The sequence below is a fragment of the Orcinus orca genome, chromosome 14, assembly GCF_937001465.1.
Source record: "Orcinus orca chromosome 14, mOrcOrc1.1, whole genome shotgun sequence".
Classification (NCBI taxonomy): Eukaryota; Metazoa; Chordata; class Mammalia; order Artiodactyla; family Delphinidae; genus Orcinus; species Orcinus orca.
In genome coordinates, this window is record NC_064572.1 from 59,287,030 (window position 1) to 59,300,640 (window position 13,611).

At 38.4% G+C, this 13,611-nt stretch overlaps 2 protein-coding genes across 26 annotated transcripts in view; one reads left to right on the forward strand and one right to left on the reverse strand.

Annotated features, from left to right (window-relative positions):
- The window catches only part of ZNF518A (zinc finger protein 518A), a 92,197-nt gene that overhangs the window by 55,319 nt on the left and 23,267 nt on the right, over positions 1-13,611 (forward strand). For 12 of the 22 annotated variants that reach the window (XR_004482596.2, XR_007471281.1, XR_007471289.1 and 9 more), the window contains one exon: positions 8,415-8,502. The exons of 4 other annotated variants lie outside the window; for them this stretch is intronic. The gene's annotated coding sequence lies outside the window, so the exon portion shown is untranslated. Of the gene's footprint in view, positions 1-8,414; positions 8,503-9,165; positions 9,594-13,611 lie in introns of all 22 variants that reach the window. 6 more of the 22 variants (XR_004482593.2, XR_004482586.2, XR_007471285.1 and 3 more) reach the window with 2 other exon arrangements.
- The window catches only part of BLNK (B cell linker), a 75,455-nt gene continuing 72,234 nt past the window's right edge, over positions 10,391-13,611 (reverse strand). For all 4 annotated transcript variants that reach the window (XR_007471290.1, XM_004268385.2, XM_033425665.2 and 1 more), the window contains one exon: positions 10,391-10,786. Coding sequence is in view for 3 of the 4 variants with exons in the window: in XM_004268385.2 (XP_004268433.1) it covers positions 10,667-10,786 (120 nt within the window). In the remaining variant the exon portion in view is untranslated. The remainder of the gene's footprint in view (positions 10,787-13,611) is intronic.

The following is a 13,611-nucleotide window of genomic DNA, read 5'->3' on the forward strand; positions in this document are numbered from 1 at the left end:
ATTGAATAAGGTGGTGGCAGCTGGGTAGTGGTGCCCATTGCCCCATTCCTAATTCATGCAGTATAAAAATCAGGACAGGGCAGCTACAGAACTGTGCAGTCCCCCTTTCCCTCACAGCTCTGTTATAAGCGACTTAACCTGCTCTGGTCGGATTGGCAGTCATGTGGCAGCATACATCTCTCCCAGCTTTCTTGGGGCAGGAGAGCTATTGTATGTACATTCAGCAGCTGGTGAACCTTGGCACATTCTAGTCTCCTCCTATGCCTTCCCCAGCCACCAGCACAGGTGTTCCACAGGGAGTATTCAGGGAGCATTCAATGTAGACCCAGTTTCCCAACATTCCCCCACCCCACAACCTGCTCCATAGCACAGAGGCACAGGGGTCCTGTTCAGGGGAGGGTTAGAGTGAGCTTCAAAGATTTGGTAAACAGGCTGTCTGGGGCCTGACTTTATCTGGATCAGACTGGAGCAATTTATACCCTATAGTATTGTTGAAAACAATAGAGCAATCATCTAGCAGTTACTGAAGGCTAACAGTTGCTGGTGATACCACTAGATATCACTGAGAAGCTTAAAGATGAGAGAGAGAGAAAGTCTGAATAAAACTGCAGACGTCCTTTGTAATCAGAAAGAATGTGTGCATGCTCAAGGCTGCAACCGCATAGGAGCAACACTTGCTGAATGTAGGGCAAATCTTGTAAACTCCCTAAACAGTGAAAGCAGCCTCCAAGTCACAGATCCAATGGTAAAGGGTGTAAATCTCTTACTGATTCAGGGGGCTTAAGCACAACCTTTGATCAATCTGGCTGGTTGCTAGGTGGTGTTGACTTGAAAGCAACCCCTAGGAAGTCAGGCTTAAAGATAAAAATGAGGGGGAAACAAGTTGAGCAGTGACAACAGAGGGTGCATACTGTGAGGGGAAAAAGACTTGGTGAATTAGTTTAGCCAAATTACTAAAAACAAGTCCAGAGTGGGCGAGGAGTATGCAGAGATCCTACAATATGTTACCTAAAATGTCCAGCTTTCAATATAAAATTAGACATTCAAAGAAACAGCAAAGTGCGACATATGAGGGAAAAAGGCAATAGAAACTTCCTTTGAGGGGTACCAGATGTAGGATAAATGTTAAGCAGCTATTATAAATAGGTTCAAAGACCTAAAGGAAACCAGATTTAAAGAATTAAAGTATACTGACAATGTCTCGTCAAATGGAAAATATTAAGATAGAAATTACAAAAAAAGAATGAAATGAAAATTCTTGAGTTGAAAAGTACAATAACCAAGGTGAAAAATTTACTAGAGAGGCTCAACAGTAGATTTGAACTGGCAGAAGAATCAGCAAACCTGAAGATAGATAGAAATTGTGAAATATGAAGTACAGACAGAAAATAAAATGAAGAAAAACAGTCTTCCTCACACCACATACACAAAAATTAACTCAAAAGGGAGTATAAACCTAAATGTAAGAAAAAACTATAAATCTTGTAGTAGAAAATACAGAAGTAAATATTTATGACCCTTGTTTAGTCAAAGCCTTATTAGACTTCTTCTTTGGTGTCATCACCAAAATCACAAATGAAAAAATAAGAGACAAAAGATATATCGAGTTTTTATTAGAAGAAGACATTGTAAAGCTGATCTATTTCACCTAGTTTGGATTAATACCAATTTAATTTCAATAATAAAAACTTTGCTCTGTAGCTTCATCTCTCCACCTCCCCCCATGCTGTTATTGTCACAGATTATATAGCTTTATAAATTGTGTGCCCATCAACGTAGATTTATAATTATTGCTTTATGCATTTTTCTTTTAAATGAGAGGGAGGAAAAGTTACAAGTAAAATGTATGTATTTTTTGTCTTTTATATTTACCTATGCTGGTATTTGTATTTACATTTATCAGTTGTGTATTTCTTTGTGTGGAATTGCATTACTATGTAGTGTCCTTTAAACCTGAAGAACTTTTTTTGTAGAACAGTTCTGCTAGCAATGTTTATCTGAAAATGTGTTAATTTTTCTTTCCTTTTTGAAGGTTAGTTTTGCTGAATATAGAATTCTTGCTTGGCAGTTTTTTCTATGCAGAACTTTGACTATGTCATCTCACTGCCATTTTGCTTCCATGGTTTCTGATGAGAAATCAGCTGTTAATCTTACCGAGAACCTTTTGTATGTGATGAGTCACTTCTCTCTTGCTGCTTTCAAGATTCTCTGTCTTTCAATAGCTTGATTATGATATGCCTTGTGTGCACATTTTAAGTTTATCCTACTTGAAGTTCTTGAAGCTTTGTGGGTTGATAGACTAATGTTTTTCATCAAATTTGGGAAGTTTTTATTTCTTTAGATATTCTTTCTGATGCTTTTTTTTCTCTCCTTCTGAGACTCACTTTTTTTTGTTTGTTTTGTTTTGTTTTGTTTTTTGCGGTACGTGGGCCTCTCACTGTTGTGGGCTCTCCCGTTGCGGAGCACAGGCTCCGGACGCGCAGGCTCAGTGGCCATGGCTCACGGGCCTAGCCGCTCCGCGGCATGTGGGATCTTCCCGGACCAGGGCACGAACCCACGTCCCCAGCATCAGCAGGCGGACTCTCAACCACTGCGCCACCAGGGAAGCCCTGAGACTCACTTTTTAATATGCTGTTATGCTTGATAGTGTCCCACAGATCTCTCAGGCTCTGTCCATTTCTCTTCATTTTTTGTGTTTCTGTTTCTCAACATGGGCAATATCAATTGACTTATCTTTAAGTTCATGGATTCCTTCTTCTGCCTGTTCAAATCTGTTGCTGAGCCCCTCTAGTGAATTTTTCATTTCAGTTATTTTACTTTTCAACTCTATAATTGAAAGTTCTAGAATTAAAAATTCTTTTCATAAATTCTATTTATTTATATTCTCTATTTGGTTGAGACATCATTGTCTTACTTTTTTTTCATTCTTTAAACATAGTTTCAGCTCTTTGAACATATTTAAAATAGCTAAATTAAAATCTTTGTTTAGAAAATCCAGTGCCTGGGCTTTTTCAGGATTTTTATTGATTGCTTTTCTGTGTGTCTGGGCAATACTTTCCTCTTTGTTTACATGCCTTGCAATTTTTTTGTTGTAAACAGGACATTTAAAATATTATAATGCGGCAACGCTGAAAATCAGGTTCTCCACCTCCCCACACACACCCTCCAGGGTTTGTTGTCATTTTTGCTTGTTGTATTTGTTTGTTTGTCTAGTAACTTTTCTGAGCTAAGTTTGTAAAGTCTTTATTCTTTGTTATGTGTCACCAATAAAGTCTCTGTAATGTTAGCTTAATGGTCAGCTGATGATTGGACAGAGAATTCCTTATATACTTGGAATGAAAAAGTCTCTCAGTGTTTACCAAGGGACACTGTGTGTGTTTTTGTGGTGACCCTGCCGCACTTAGCCAGGCAGTTTACAGCTCTGCCTTAGCCTTCACTTCTTACTTCAGCAGAGCCTCCAGGTCAGCCAGATAGGAGAGCTTATGGCATTCTTAGGTCTTTCCTTAGTGTACACACAGCCGTGGGCATGCGTGTGACCTTCTAGATTCCCAGGAGTATGTTAAAGCTTTACAAAGCCCTATTGCTTTTCTCCCTAGCTTTTTGGTTAGGGATAACCGTAACCAAATCGCCTCAAATTTTATCTATCGCATCAGACAGCAGCGACTAAAACATCTGCCTGTCAATGTTTTCAACATGGCCCCTAGGTAGCAGCTGTATCTCTCTGCCAGCTTCATGTCAGGCAATAGCCAATCTTCCAGGAAGTCACCAGAGTAGTCAAATAATTACAATTCTCTATGAATGAAGTCTGTTTTGTTTCCCTCTGATACCAGGAATGAGGTTTTTTATTTATAGGACTCTGCTGACATCAAACTTAAGGGTGAAAGACTGACAACTTTCTCTTTAAGATCAAGAACAAGAAAGGATGTCCACTCTCACTGTGTCTGTTAAACATTGTACTGGTGGCAGTTAGGCATCCAAATGGGAAAGGAAGAATTAAAATATCTCTATTTTTAGGTGACATGATCTTATGTGTGGAAAATCCTAAGCAATCCATTAAAAAACCTCATAACTGGGCTTTCCTGGTGGCGCAGTGGTTGAGAGTCCGCCTGCCGATGCAGGGGACACGGGTTCGTGCCCCGGTCCGGGAAGATCCCACATGCCGCGGAGCGGCTGGGCCCGTGAGCCATGGCCGCTGAGCCTGCGCATCCGGGGCCTGTGCTCCGCAACGGGAGAGGCCACAACAGTGAGAGGCCCGCGTACCGCAAAAAAAAAAAAAAAAAAAACCTCATAACTAATAAAAGGGATCAGCAAAGGTGCAGAATACAAGATCAATAGAAAAATCAATTCTATTTCTATACTTTAGCAGTGAGCAATCAAAGTGAAATTAAGAAAAAAATTCCACTTGGCATCTAAGGGAATAAAATGCTTAGGAATAAATTTGACTGAAGAAATGCAAGACTTTTACACTGAAACTACAAATCATTGTTGAAAGAAATTAAAGAAGACCTAAATAAGTGTAGAAACATGACATGTTTGTGCATTTATTTTTAAGATGGCAGTACTACCCAAGTTGATTCACAGATTTGATACAAGCCCTGTCAAAATTTCAGCTGCCTTTTTGCCAGAAATTGACAAGCTGATTCTAAAATTCATATAGAAACACAAGATACAGAATAGCCAAAACAATTTTTAAAATTAATTAATTTACTTATTTTTGGCTGTGTGGGTCTTTGTTGCTGTGCGCAGGCTTTCTCTAGTTGTGGCAAGCAGGAGCTACTCTTCATTGCAGTGTGAGGGCTTCTCATTGCAGTGGCTTCTGTTTGTTGTGGAGCACGGGCTCTAGGCACGTGGGCTTCAGTAGTTGTAGCACGTGGGCTTAGTTGCTCTGTGCTATGTGGGATCTTCCTGGACAAGGGCTCAAACCCTTGTTCCCTGCATTGGCAGGCAGATTCTTAACCACTGCACCACCAGGGAAGTACCAGCCAAAACAATTTTGAAAAGAAGAATAACATTGGAAAACTCACACTTCCCCATTTCAAAACTTACCACAAAGCTACTGTAATCAAGACAATGTAGTACTGATGTAAGAATAGACATATAGATTGGTGGAATAGAATTGAGAGTCCAGAAATAAACCCAAACATTAATGATCAATTTATTTTTGACCAGAATGTCAAAACAATTCAACATGGAAAGAATAATCTTTTAACATATACTGCTTCAACAGCTGGATATCCACATGCAAAAGAATGTATTTAGATACTCCTCCATACCATGTATAAAAGATAACTCAAAATGGATCAAAGACCTACATGTTAGAGATAAAATGATTAAAATATTAGAAACATATAAGTTGAAATCCATTAAATTGAAAACATTTGTGTTTCAAAGAACTCAAGACAATCCACAAAATGGGGGAAAACACTTTCAAATCATATATCTAATGTGGGAATTGCACCCAGAATACACATGAATGATTACAACTCAATAATAAAAAGACAAACAACTCAATTAAAAAATGGTCAAAGGAGGGAATTCCCTGGCAGTCCAGTGGTTAGGACTCTGCGCTTTCATTGCCGAGGGCCCGGGTTCGATCTCTGGTTGGCGAACTAAGATCCCACAAGCCATGCAGCCCAAAAAAAAAAAGAAAAATTGTCAAAGGATTTGAATAGACATTTCTGCAAAGAAGATATACAAATAGCTAATAACAACATGAAAAGATGGTTAACATTTTTAGTCATTAGGGAAATACAAATCCAAAGCACAATGAGATATTACTTCACACGCTTTAGGGTGGTTACAGTTGAAAAGACAATAACAACGATTGATGAGTATGCAGAGAAACAGAAACTCATACACTGTTAGTCAGGATGTAAAATGGTGTAGTCACTTTGGAAAACAGTTGGGTGTTCCTCAAACTGTTAAGTATATTTGCCATAGGACGCAGAAATTCCACTTTTAGATATATACCCAAAAGAAATGAAGAACATACATTCACTCGAAAACGTGAACAAAATTGTTTATGGTAGTAGTATCCATAATAGCCAAAAAGTGGAAACAACTCAAATGTCCATCAATTGATTAATGAATAAACAAAATATGGTATATCTATATAATATATTATTCAGCAATGAAAAGAAATAGAGTACTGATACTATAACATAGATGAACATTGAAAACAGTAGGCTAAGTGAAAGAAGGCAGTCACAAAGGACCACATATTGTATGATCCCATTCATATGAAATGTCAAATATGCAAGTCTATAGAGACAAACTAGATCAGTGGATGACTAGGATGGGAGCTCGGGGAGAGTGGAGAGTGTCTGCTTGTAGGTATGGAGTTTCTTTTTGATGTGAGAAGATTCTAAGCAGATTGTGGTAACGGTTGCCCAACTCTGAATATAGTCAAACCCACTGAACTGTATAGTTTTAAGTGGGTGAATTTTATAGTATGTTAATTATATCTCAATAATACCATTAAAATTATCAACTAGTAAAAGTTGGTTAACTATTAGAAGGGGAAAATTGGATATTAAGGAATGCAGAAATGACAAGTGAGAATAAGCAAGGAAGAAACTAAGCACTTAGAATAGGTCTCACCAACCCCTAGTCTGAGATTCAGGCCTTGTTGAAGAGGTTGTAGCTGCCACAGGGACATTCAGGCTGCTGATAGTGAAGAAATTTTCTAGAAGGTGCAGACCTGGCTGAGCCGGTTTGTGGGAATAGTCAATACAGTGGCTGTGAAACTCATTGGAGGGTGCTGGTCAGCTAGAGCTGGTCTACTCCTGCTAAGAGTTAAAGAAACTCACTGGAAGGTGCTGGCAGCCTTGAGCTGGTCCACAGGAAGTTTCCTCACCGAGTGGCAGACAAACTCATAGAGGGTGTGGCCAAGCTAGAGCCTACTGGGTGGCTGAGAGAAATTCATTGGTGAGAACTGGTGGGATAAAGCCAGTTAGCAGAACCTGGCCTGGGGGTGCTGCAGAAAAGCTCAGTGGAAGACGCCACAGCCCAGAACTGGTCTGCAAAAAGTGACCTGCTAGGTGGCTGAGAAACTCAGAGGAGAGTGATTGTCACTGGGCTTCCCTAATCCACTGATAGGGAAAAAGCACACTGGAAGCAGGGAGGGAGGGATATATATGTATGTATATATATATATAAAGCAGCACCCTTATTGGCCCATACTCTGCCTCAATTGATGCCATATTCTGTTAGCCTTATCCACAACTCTGTGAGCCCCCTTGATTGGTATCCTAATCTTGTTATGATAATTGAGACCCCCCTGGCTTCTGATATGTAAGTGCTGCTATCAATGTCCCAGGGTTTAGACTATTAGCCCTAGCTACCATTAGCCCTGGCCAGCAGAACAGGGCTACCAGTGAACTTCTTAGTGATATTTGCTCCTTTCTTACCAGTGCATTTCTAATGGCCTTGGTCATCACACTTGTCCTTTGGGACATAATTCTCTGGTGGGCCTTCTGCCCTCACATAATATATCCACTCCAGCACGCTCAGTTCCCTGAGCCTTTTAATTCTCTCCTCTACTATCTGCCATAGCAATTCAGGCATTTCACCCTCAATCAGTGAAGGTCATCACTTTTTCTCGTCTTCCAGGAGCCACTCAATGAGTTTGCATCATCTCCTAGGGTCATTGCCAGAGTATTAAATTATGTATCCTGAGAAGCGCCCTTAAGTTAATAAATTATTCCTTATCCAATCTTATATTCTGGCTTCTTTGCTCAAGTATTCTCAAAATCTAGTTCCATGGTACTCCCTCAGCTCCTGCCAGTACATGGTGCCTAATTCATCAGTCTCTTTCAGGATGTATTCTTTCCTCCCTCAGCAGGCCTAGCACATTTATAGCTGATTTAAGCTGCAACTTAACTTTAGTTATTGGCCTAGCAGCCCAGACAGAAGGTAGGGGCATATCCTGAGGGGTATTTCTGTTGCCTTGCAGGGGAGAGGCCTCTGCAGTGTCTTCCCACACAGGCAGAATGCTATTTCTTAATGACAGGGGTTAACTCTGCTGACTCTGAGAGTTCAGAGGAGTCTGGGAAGCCAAATAATTGGTGGCATTCACCATTAATGATGGTTTTACCATCATTCATCCCCAGATGTTCTCATCCCATCTGTCAGGGTCTCAGGGTTTTTGAACTAGGACTCTGACCTTGGTTGGACAGACCTGTCTTGGTTTAGCATTAGATTATCTTTGCATGGAATTCCCTGGAGGTCCAGTGGTTAGGACCCAGTGCTTCACTGCTGTGGGCCTGGGTTTGATCCCTGGTCAGGGAACTAAGATCCCACAAGCCACACAGTGTGGCCAAAAAAAAAAAAAAAAAAAAAAAAAAGTTTTGCAGTTCAGCAACTGTATTAAATCCTGAGTTTGGTCTTCAGCTTTTTCTTCTCTCCCACTGCAGGAGATTAGCAATTGGGTCACCACTTTGTACCAGGGATGGTTCATGCCTCAAATACCCCAAGGATGGAGTCCTTATTGTCAACTGGGTGGTGAGTAATCTGGTTCAAAGATGCCATCTTAATGCCTACTTTCTTGAAACTACTCCTGGTACTAAATCTGTCATTTGGGTCTTCTGGGGAGAAGATGCTGAGATGTAATTAGGAGTACAAGAGGTTTATTGGACAGTAATGCCTGGGGGATGGAGCAAGATTGAGTAAGAAAAGCTTTCACACCGTAATGCAGATCTGATACTGGTGAAAGAAAAGGTTGGTGAGTGGAAGCAGAATTAGGTATAGAAAGCCTCAGACTTCCATGCACCACTGACAAAGTCAGCCAACTCAATGGATACTTTAGGTTAAAGACTATCCATTAGTTAGAGGAATTCCATGTTGGGCAGAATTAGCGAGACTGAGGGCTGCTTAGGAAGAGCATAGGCTTGGCTCAAAACCCAAGGCAGATTCTGAAGGCATTAACAGCTAAAGGCTGTCAGCTAATTGCACTCCTACAGCTGAATGCCAAATTTTTTCCTGATGGGAGATCCAAACAGTGCACCTCCATGGCTGCCATACGCTGGGGCAATATCAAGTAGTGTGACATTCATGTAACTGGAGTCCCTGAAGGGGAGGAGAAGAAGGATAACAGAAAAAATATTTGAAGAAAAAATAATAATTGAAACTTTTCCCCTAAATTTGATGAAAGCTATAAATACAAAGATCCAAGAAGCAACATGAAGCTCAAGCAGGGAAAAGAAAACCATACCAAGACACATTATAATCACATGTTCATCATCACAGGTGATAAAGAGAAAAGTTTTATTGCAGCCGGAGAAAAAAAGCACACATTATGTACTGAGAATCAAAGATAAGAATTACTGCAGACTTGTTGTCAGAAACGCTGCAGGCCAGAAGAGTGGAATGATATCTTTAAGGTACTGAAGTCATCCTAGAATTCTTTCTCTAGCAAAATTACCCTTCAAAAATGAAGATAAAACAAAGAAAATTTCACAAAAGAGAAGTCTAAGATATGTCATCACCAGTAAAGTTGCTCTATCTTAAATGTTAAGAGAAATTCTTCATGTGGAAGGAAAATGATACCAGGTGGATATTAGATCTATACAAAGGAATTAAGAGCGCTGGAAATGGTGAGTAAACAAATAAATATAAAAGTGAAAGGGGGGTATTATGACATTTAAGAATACAGTTATTTTTATAAGTGAGTTTGTGAGTTCATAACCTTCTAGAATTTCAAAATCCTTTCAGATTGCTGTCTTACTCAGTGATCAAGTGCATTCCTCATTTAATTATTAGATTTATCTTAATTAGCTGCTTTATCATTTCAGTGCTGTCTAAAGTGCACAGTAGGATAAAAAGCTTTGATATGACAGAGTATAATACATTGCTGGGACAACCTAAGACCTTGGATATGGCTGCTCACAATGGTATCTCTTTTATTCCTGAGTGTTCATCAATGTCTGCTTTTCTGCCCCTGTTCTGTGGGCTGTTTCCCTAGGCTTTTAATCTAGTTTTGCTCTCATCCCACTCTGAACCTCATATCAAGTTTAGGGTCCATTTAATAGACATGCAGATCAAAGAGGGTACAATTATATTTAATAAGCTAAGCTAACAACATAATCATGGATAAGAAAGTTCGTATCTGTATACATCTCCCATGGTTGGGAGCTCACAAAAAGGAACCATTACATCCCCCTTATTTGTATTTATAAATATCATATATTATCTATATTTTATTTTCTACACATTAAAATTTTAACCAAGGCAATTGTCAAGCACTGACAGTAGGCATCCTAGTTACACTGGGGCACTAGGACCATTGTGGTGGTCTAAATTTTCAGCAGCTTTGTTTTATCCAAGAGCATCATTTTCTTTTTCAGGAAGTAGCACGTTATTTTCTTACATGACTGAAAATACTTTACACCTGTTTTTTTAAATAAAGACATTTATTTGGAGAATATTAGTAGCATATTCTCAGCCTCACCAGATATTAACAGTTCATCAAGTCAGGCAACAGAACATGTCCATGTGAGCTTCTTATAAGGAAATCGACGACCACCTCAACAGCTTCCTCATCTTCTATTTTATTACTGGACGATTCATAATCCAAAATATGAAGTTTTTGGACTTTTTCCTCAAAAGTAGAAGTAGGTAAAATGTCTGAAGCAATGATGTTGACTTCCTTTAAAAAATTTTTTTTAATTTATGAAACTTTAACTGCATATTTCAGTCTTGTGGAATCTTTTGTGTTATTCTGACTGTCAATAAGAACCAGGGGACTGTGTTGATGATTCTTGATGATTTCAGCAACACTTCCAAAGTACTAGAACAAGAAAACATAGATGAATTATAAATTGGCATTTATATTAATAGTGAACTCCACTCCTCCCATCTTCTCCAACTCTTTCAAGTTAGTCAGAGTTACTAGGTCCCAGATGACATTCTATCCAAAAAAGTCTAATTTAACAATGGCTGTAACCTTTGAGGTGGCAGACCCTGGCCATTCAATGAGACTGAAAATGCAACTGACATCCTCAATTAGTATAACTTCTTAGAGAAAATTACTTTATTGAGTTATGATGTAATATTTTAATATTTTGTTTTTTATTTAGTGCCAAGTGTAAAACTGTCATACATTGAATTTCTCTACATTTTTATAAAACATAGATTATCTGTTATGTTGCATGTATTAGATACAAGGACTGATGTAGTAAATTAATGTTAGAATTTAATGTGAAGAGAGTTATTTCCCAGGTTAATTCATGTTTGTTTTTGTGTTCTTTTTTTTGAATAAATAAGGAAACCTTTATAAACCTTCATATGCCCATTTTTGCTTTAGCTCTCAGTAAGTTTAGAGCGAAATTAGTGCCTAGTTAATAATTTCATGCTAGGCTCTTACTATACATACATATTTTTCCGTATATTAATTCCTATTGTCTATTGGTTTTAGTTTAAGGCTATCACAATTTTTTTCTGAAAAATGATCAATGTTTTAAGTGAAAGATAAAATAAGTATAACACAGACCAAGAAATGAAATGCATTGATTATACAAAAGTGCTACAAGCTCATGATCATCAGATAAATGCATTTAGAGTCATTTTTTTAAAGGGGTAATTGTTTTGCAACACTGCCATATAATTTAGCAGTTACCAACAAATGACTTCATTTTCTCTTAGTTTTTCATATAAAGATAAACATCTGGAATAAAAAATGTTTAAAAGCCTTTATTAATTATTTGAATAGCTTCCAAATATTATATATTAAAATAAGTAAAGTATTCAGAATACTAGTCATTTTTCAAACAAAACACCAGTTGTCTTTTAGATAATTGGCTTCTGAATATTAGGTCAGGGAGGAGAGACAGAGACTTTCAAGTACCTTTAGTCCTTATTTCTTACTTTCTCTTCAATCATTCAGCCCTCCTGTACTTGCCAATGAATTGTTTTTATGATATTCATAAAGACATTCATTCTGTTTGTTTGGCACAGCATATTGTTAATCTGAATGCAGTTGGAAGTTAAATTTATGGACTAACACACCAGGAAATGAAATAGTACAACCTCTTTGAAGTGAATTCCAAGTGAAAAAGTGTGTTCTGAACCCAGTAAATATAGGAGAGAGTTGCTTTGCTTATACAAATAAGCATCTCATTCTGTCCTTACACTCTTCTGAATATTTCTGAGGATTGCTGTATTGCAGAGTTTGGGGATTAAAATGTTTGAAGTAGGGGGTTGAGCTGAGTTGAAATGTTTGAAGTAAGGACTGGACTTGAGGCATATTTGTGATTTGACTGAATGAAGGATTGAGCATAACTTAGTTGCAGTTTCCCCTTAACACTTTTTTTTTTGGTCTACACTAATTCAGTGTATTTGAGATATTCATACATGGACAGAAAAACAATTGTTTGATAACTCAAAATCCCATGGTCAATAAAATAAAGCAAACAGATCTCAGAGTGATAAAATACTCAATATGTATCCACATAATGTCAAAACATTTGCAAAAAAAGTTAAACAGTTAATCAACTAGTTACTTTTTCTACCCATGAATACCCAAACACAAATACAGACAAACAGACTTTTCAAGATCTCCACATGGTTGACATCATGTAACCAAAGTTTTCATTTTTCAATTCAGATGTTCAGTATATGGGAGAAATTATCTTTTTATTATAGATAATTTAAGTAAGTGTTTTAAAGGACTCTCTCAGTACTTCCAGATGCTATTATAATAATATGTATTTATTTTGGTATCCATAGGCTGGATAATTGGGGAGTGGGGTGAAGCTCTGATCTATTCATTCTGAGGTAGGGATGAAGATTCTTTAAGCCAAGAAGAATCACTGTTTATCAGAGTTTCCTAGCAGGACAAGGAAGTCCAGAGCCCCTCTGAGAGCTCAAACTTTATCTGAGTGAATTTCAGTACCACTAAAAAGGACAGCGCCCTCACCTACCCTTAAGCCTCTTATAGAAGTACTGGACCCCTGGGGAGGATTTTTTTTTAAAAAAATTTTTATTATTTATTTATTTATTTGGCTGCATTGGGTCTTTCGTTGCTGCGCGTGGGCTTTCTCTAGTTGCAGCGAGCGGGAGCTACTCTTCATTGCGGTGCACTGGCTTCTCATTGCAGTGGCTTCTCTTGTTGTGGAGCACGGGCTCTAGGTGCACGGGCTTCATTAGTTGTGCTCGTGGGCTCTAGAGCACAGGCTCAGTAGTTGTGCACAGGCTTAGCTGCTCCGCGGCATGTGGGATCTTCCCAGACCAGGGCTCAAACCCATGTCCCCTGCATTGGCAGGCAGATTCTTAACCACTGCGCCACCAGGGAAGTCCCTGGGGAGGCTTTAGAATGTAACCATCCATCCAAAGTCACTCTGTCCTACTAGGATCACCACCATATCCTACTACTGATTACTGTTGAGGAGCATATAGTTTAAAAAATTTGTCATATCAAGGTTTTAGTGAGAATGAATGTTTTTGTGAGTAGGGAGAAGCAGACAGTTCTGTTAAAGTTTAACTGGTGTGAAATGATAATGCAATCTATATTTTAAAACCCATTTGGTCTTGATCGGTGTTTTGTGTTTTCAGAGTTTTGCATTTTCTAACTATCTGAGACTTTATTAAAAGCAAAATAAAACTCCAAACTATAAA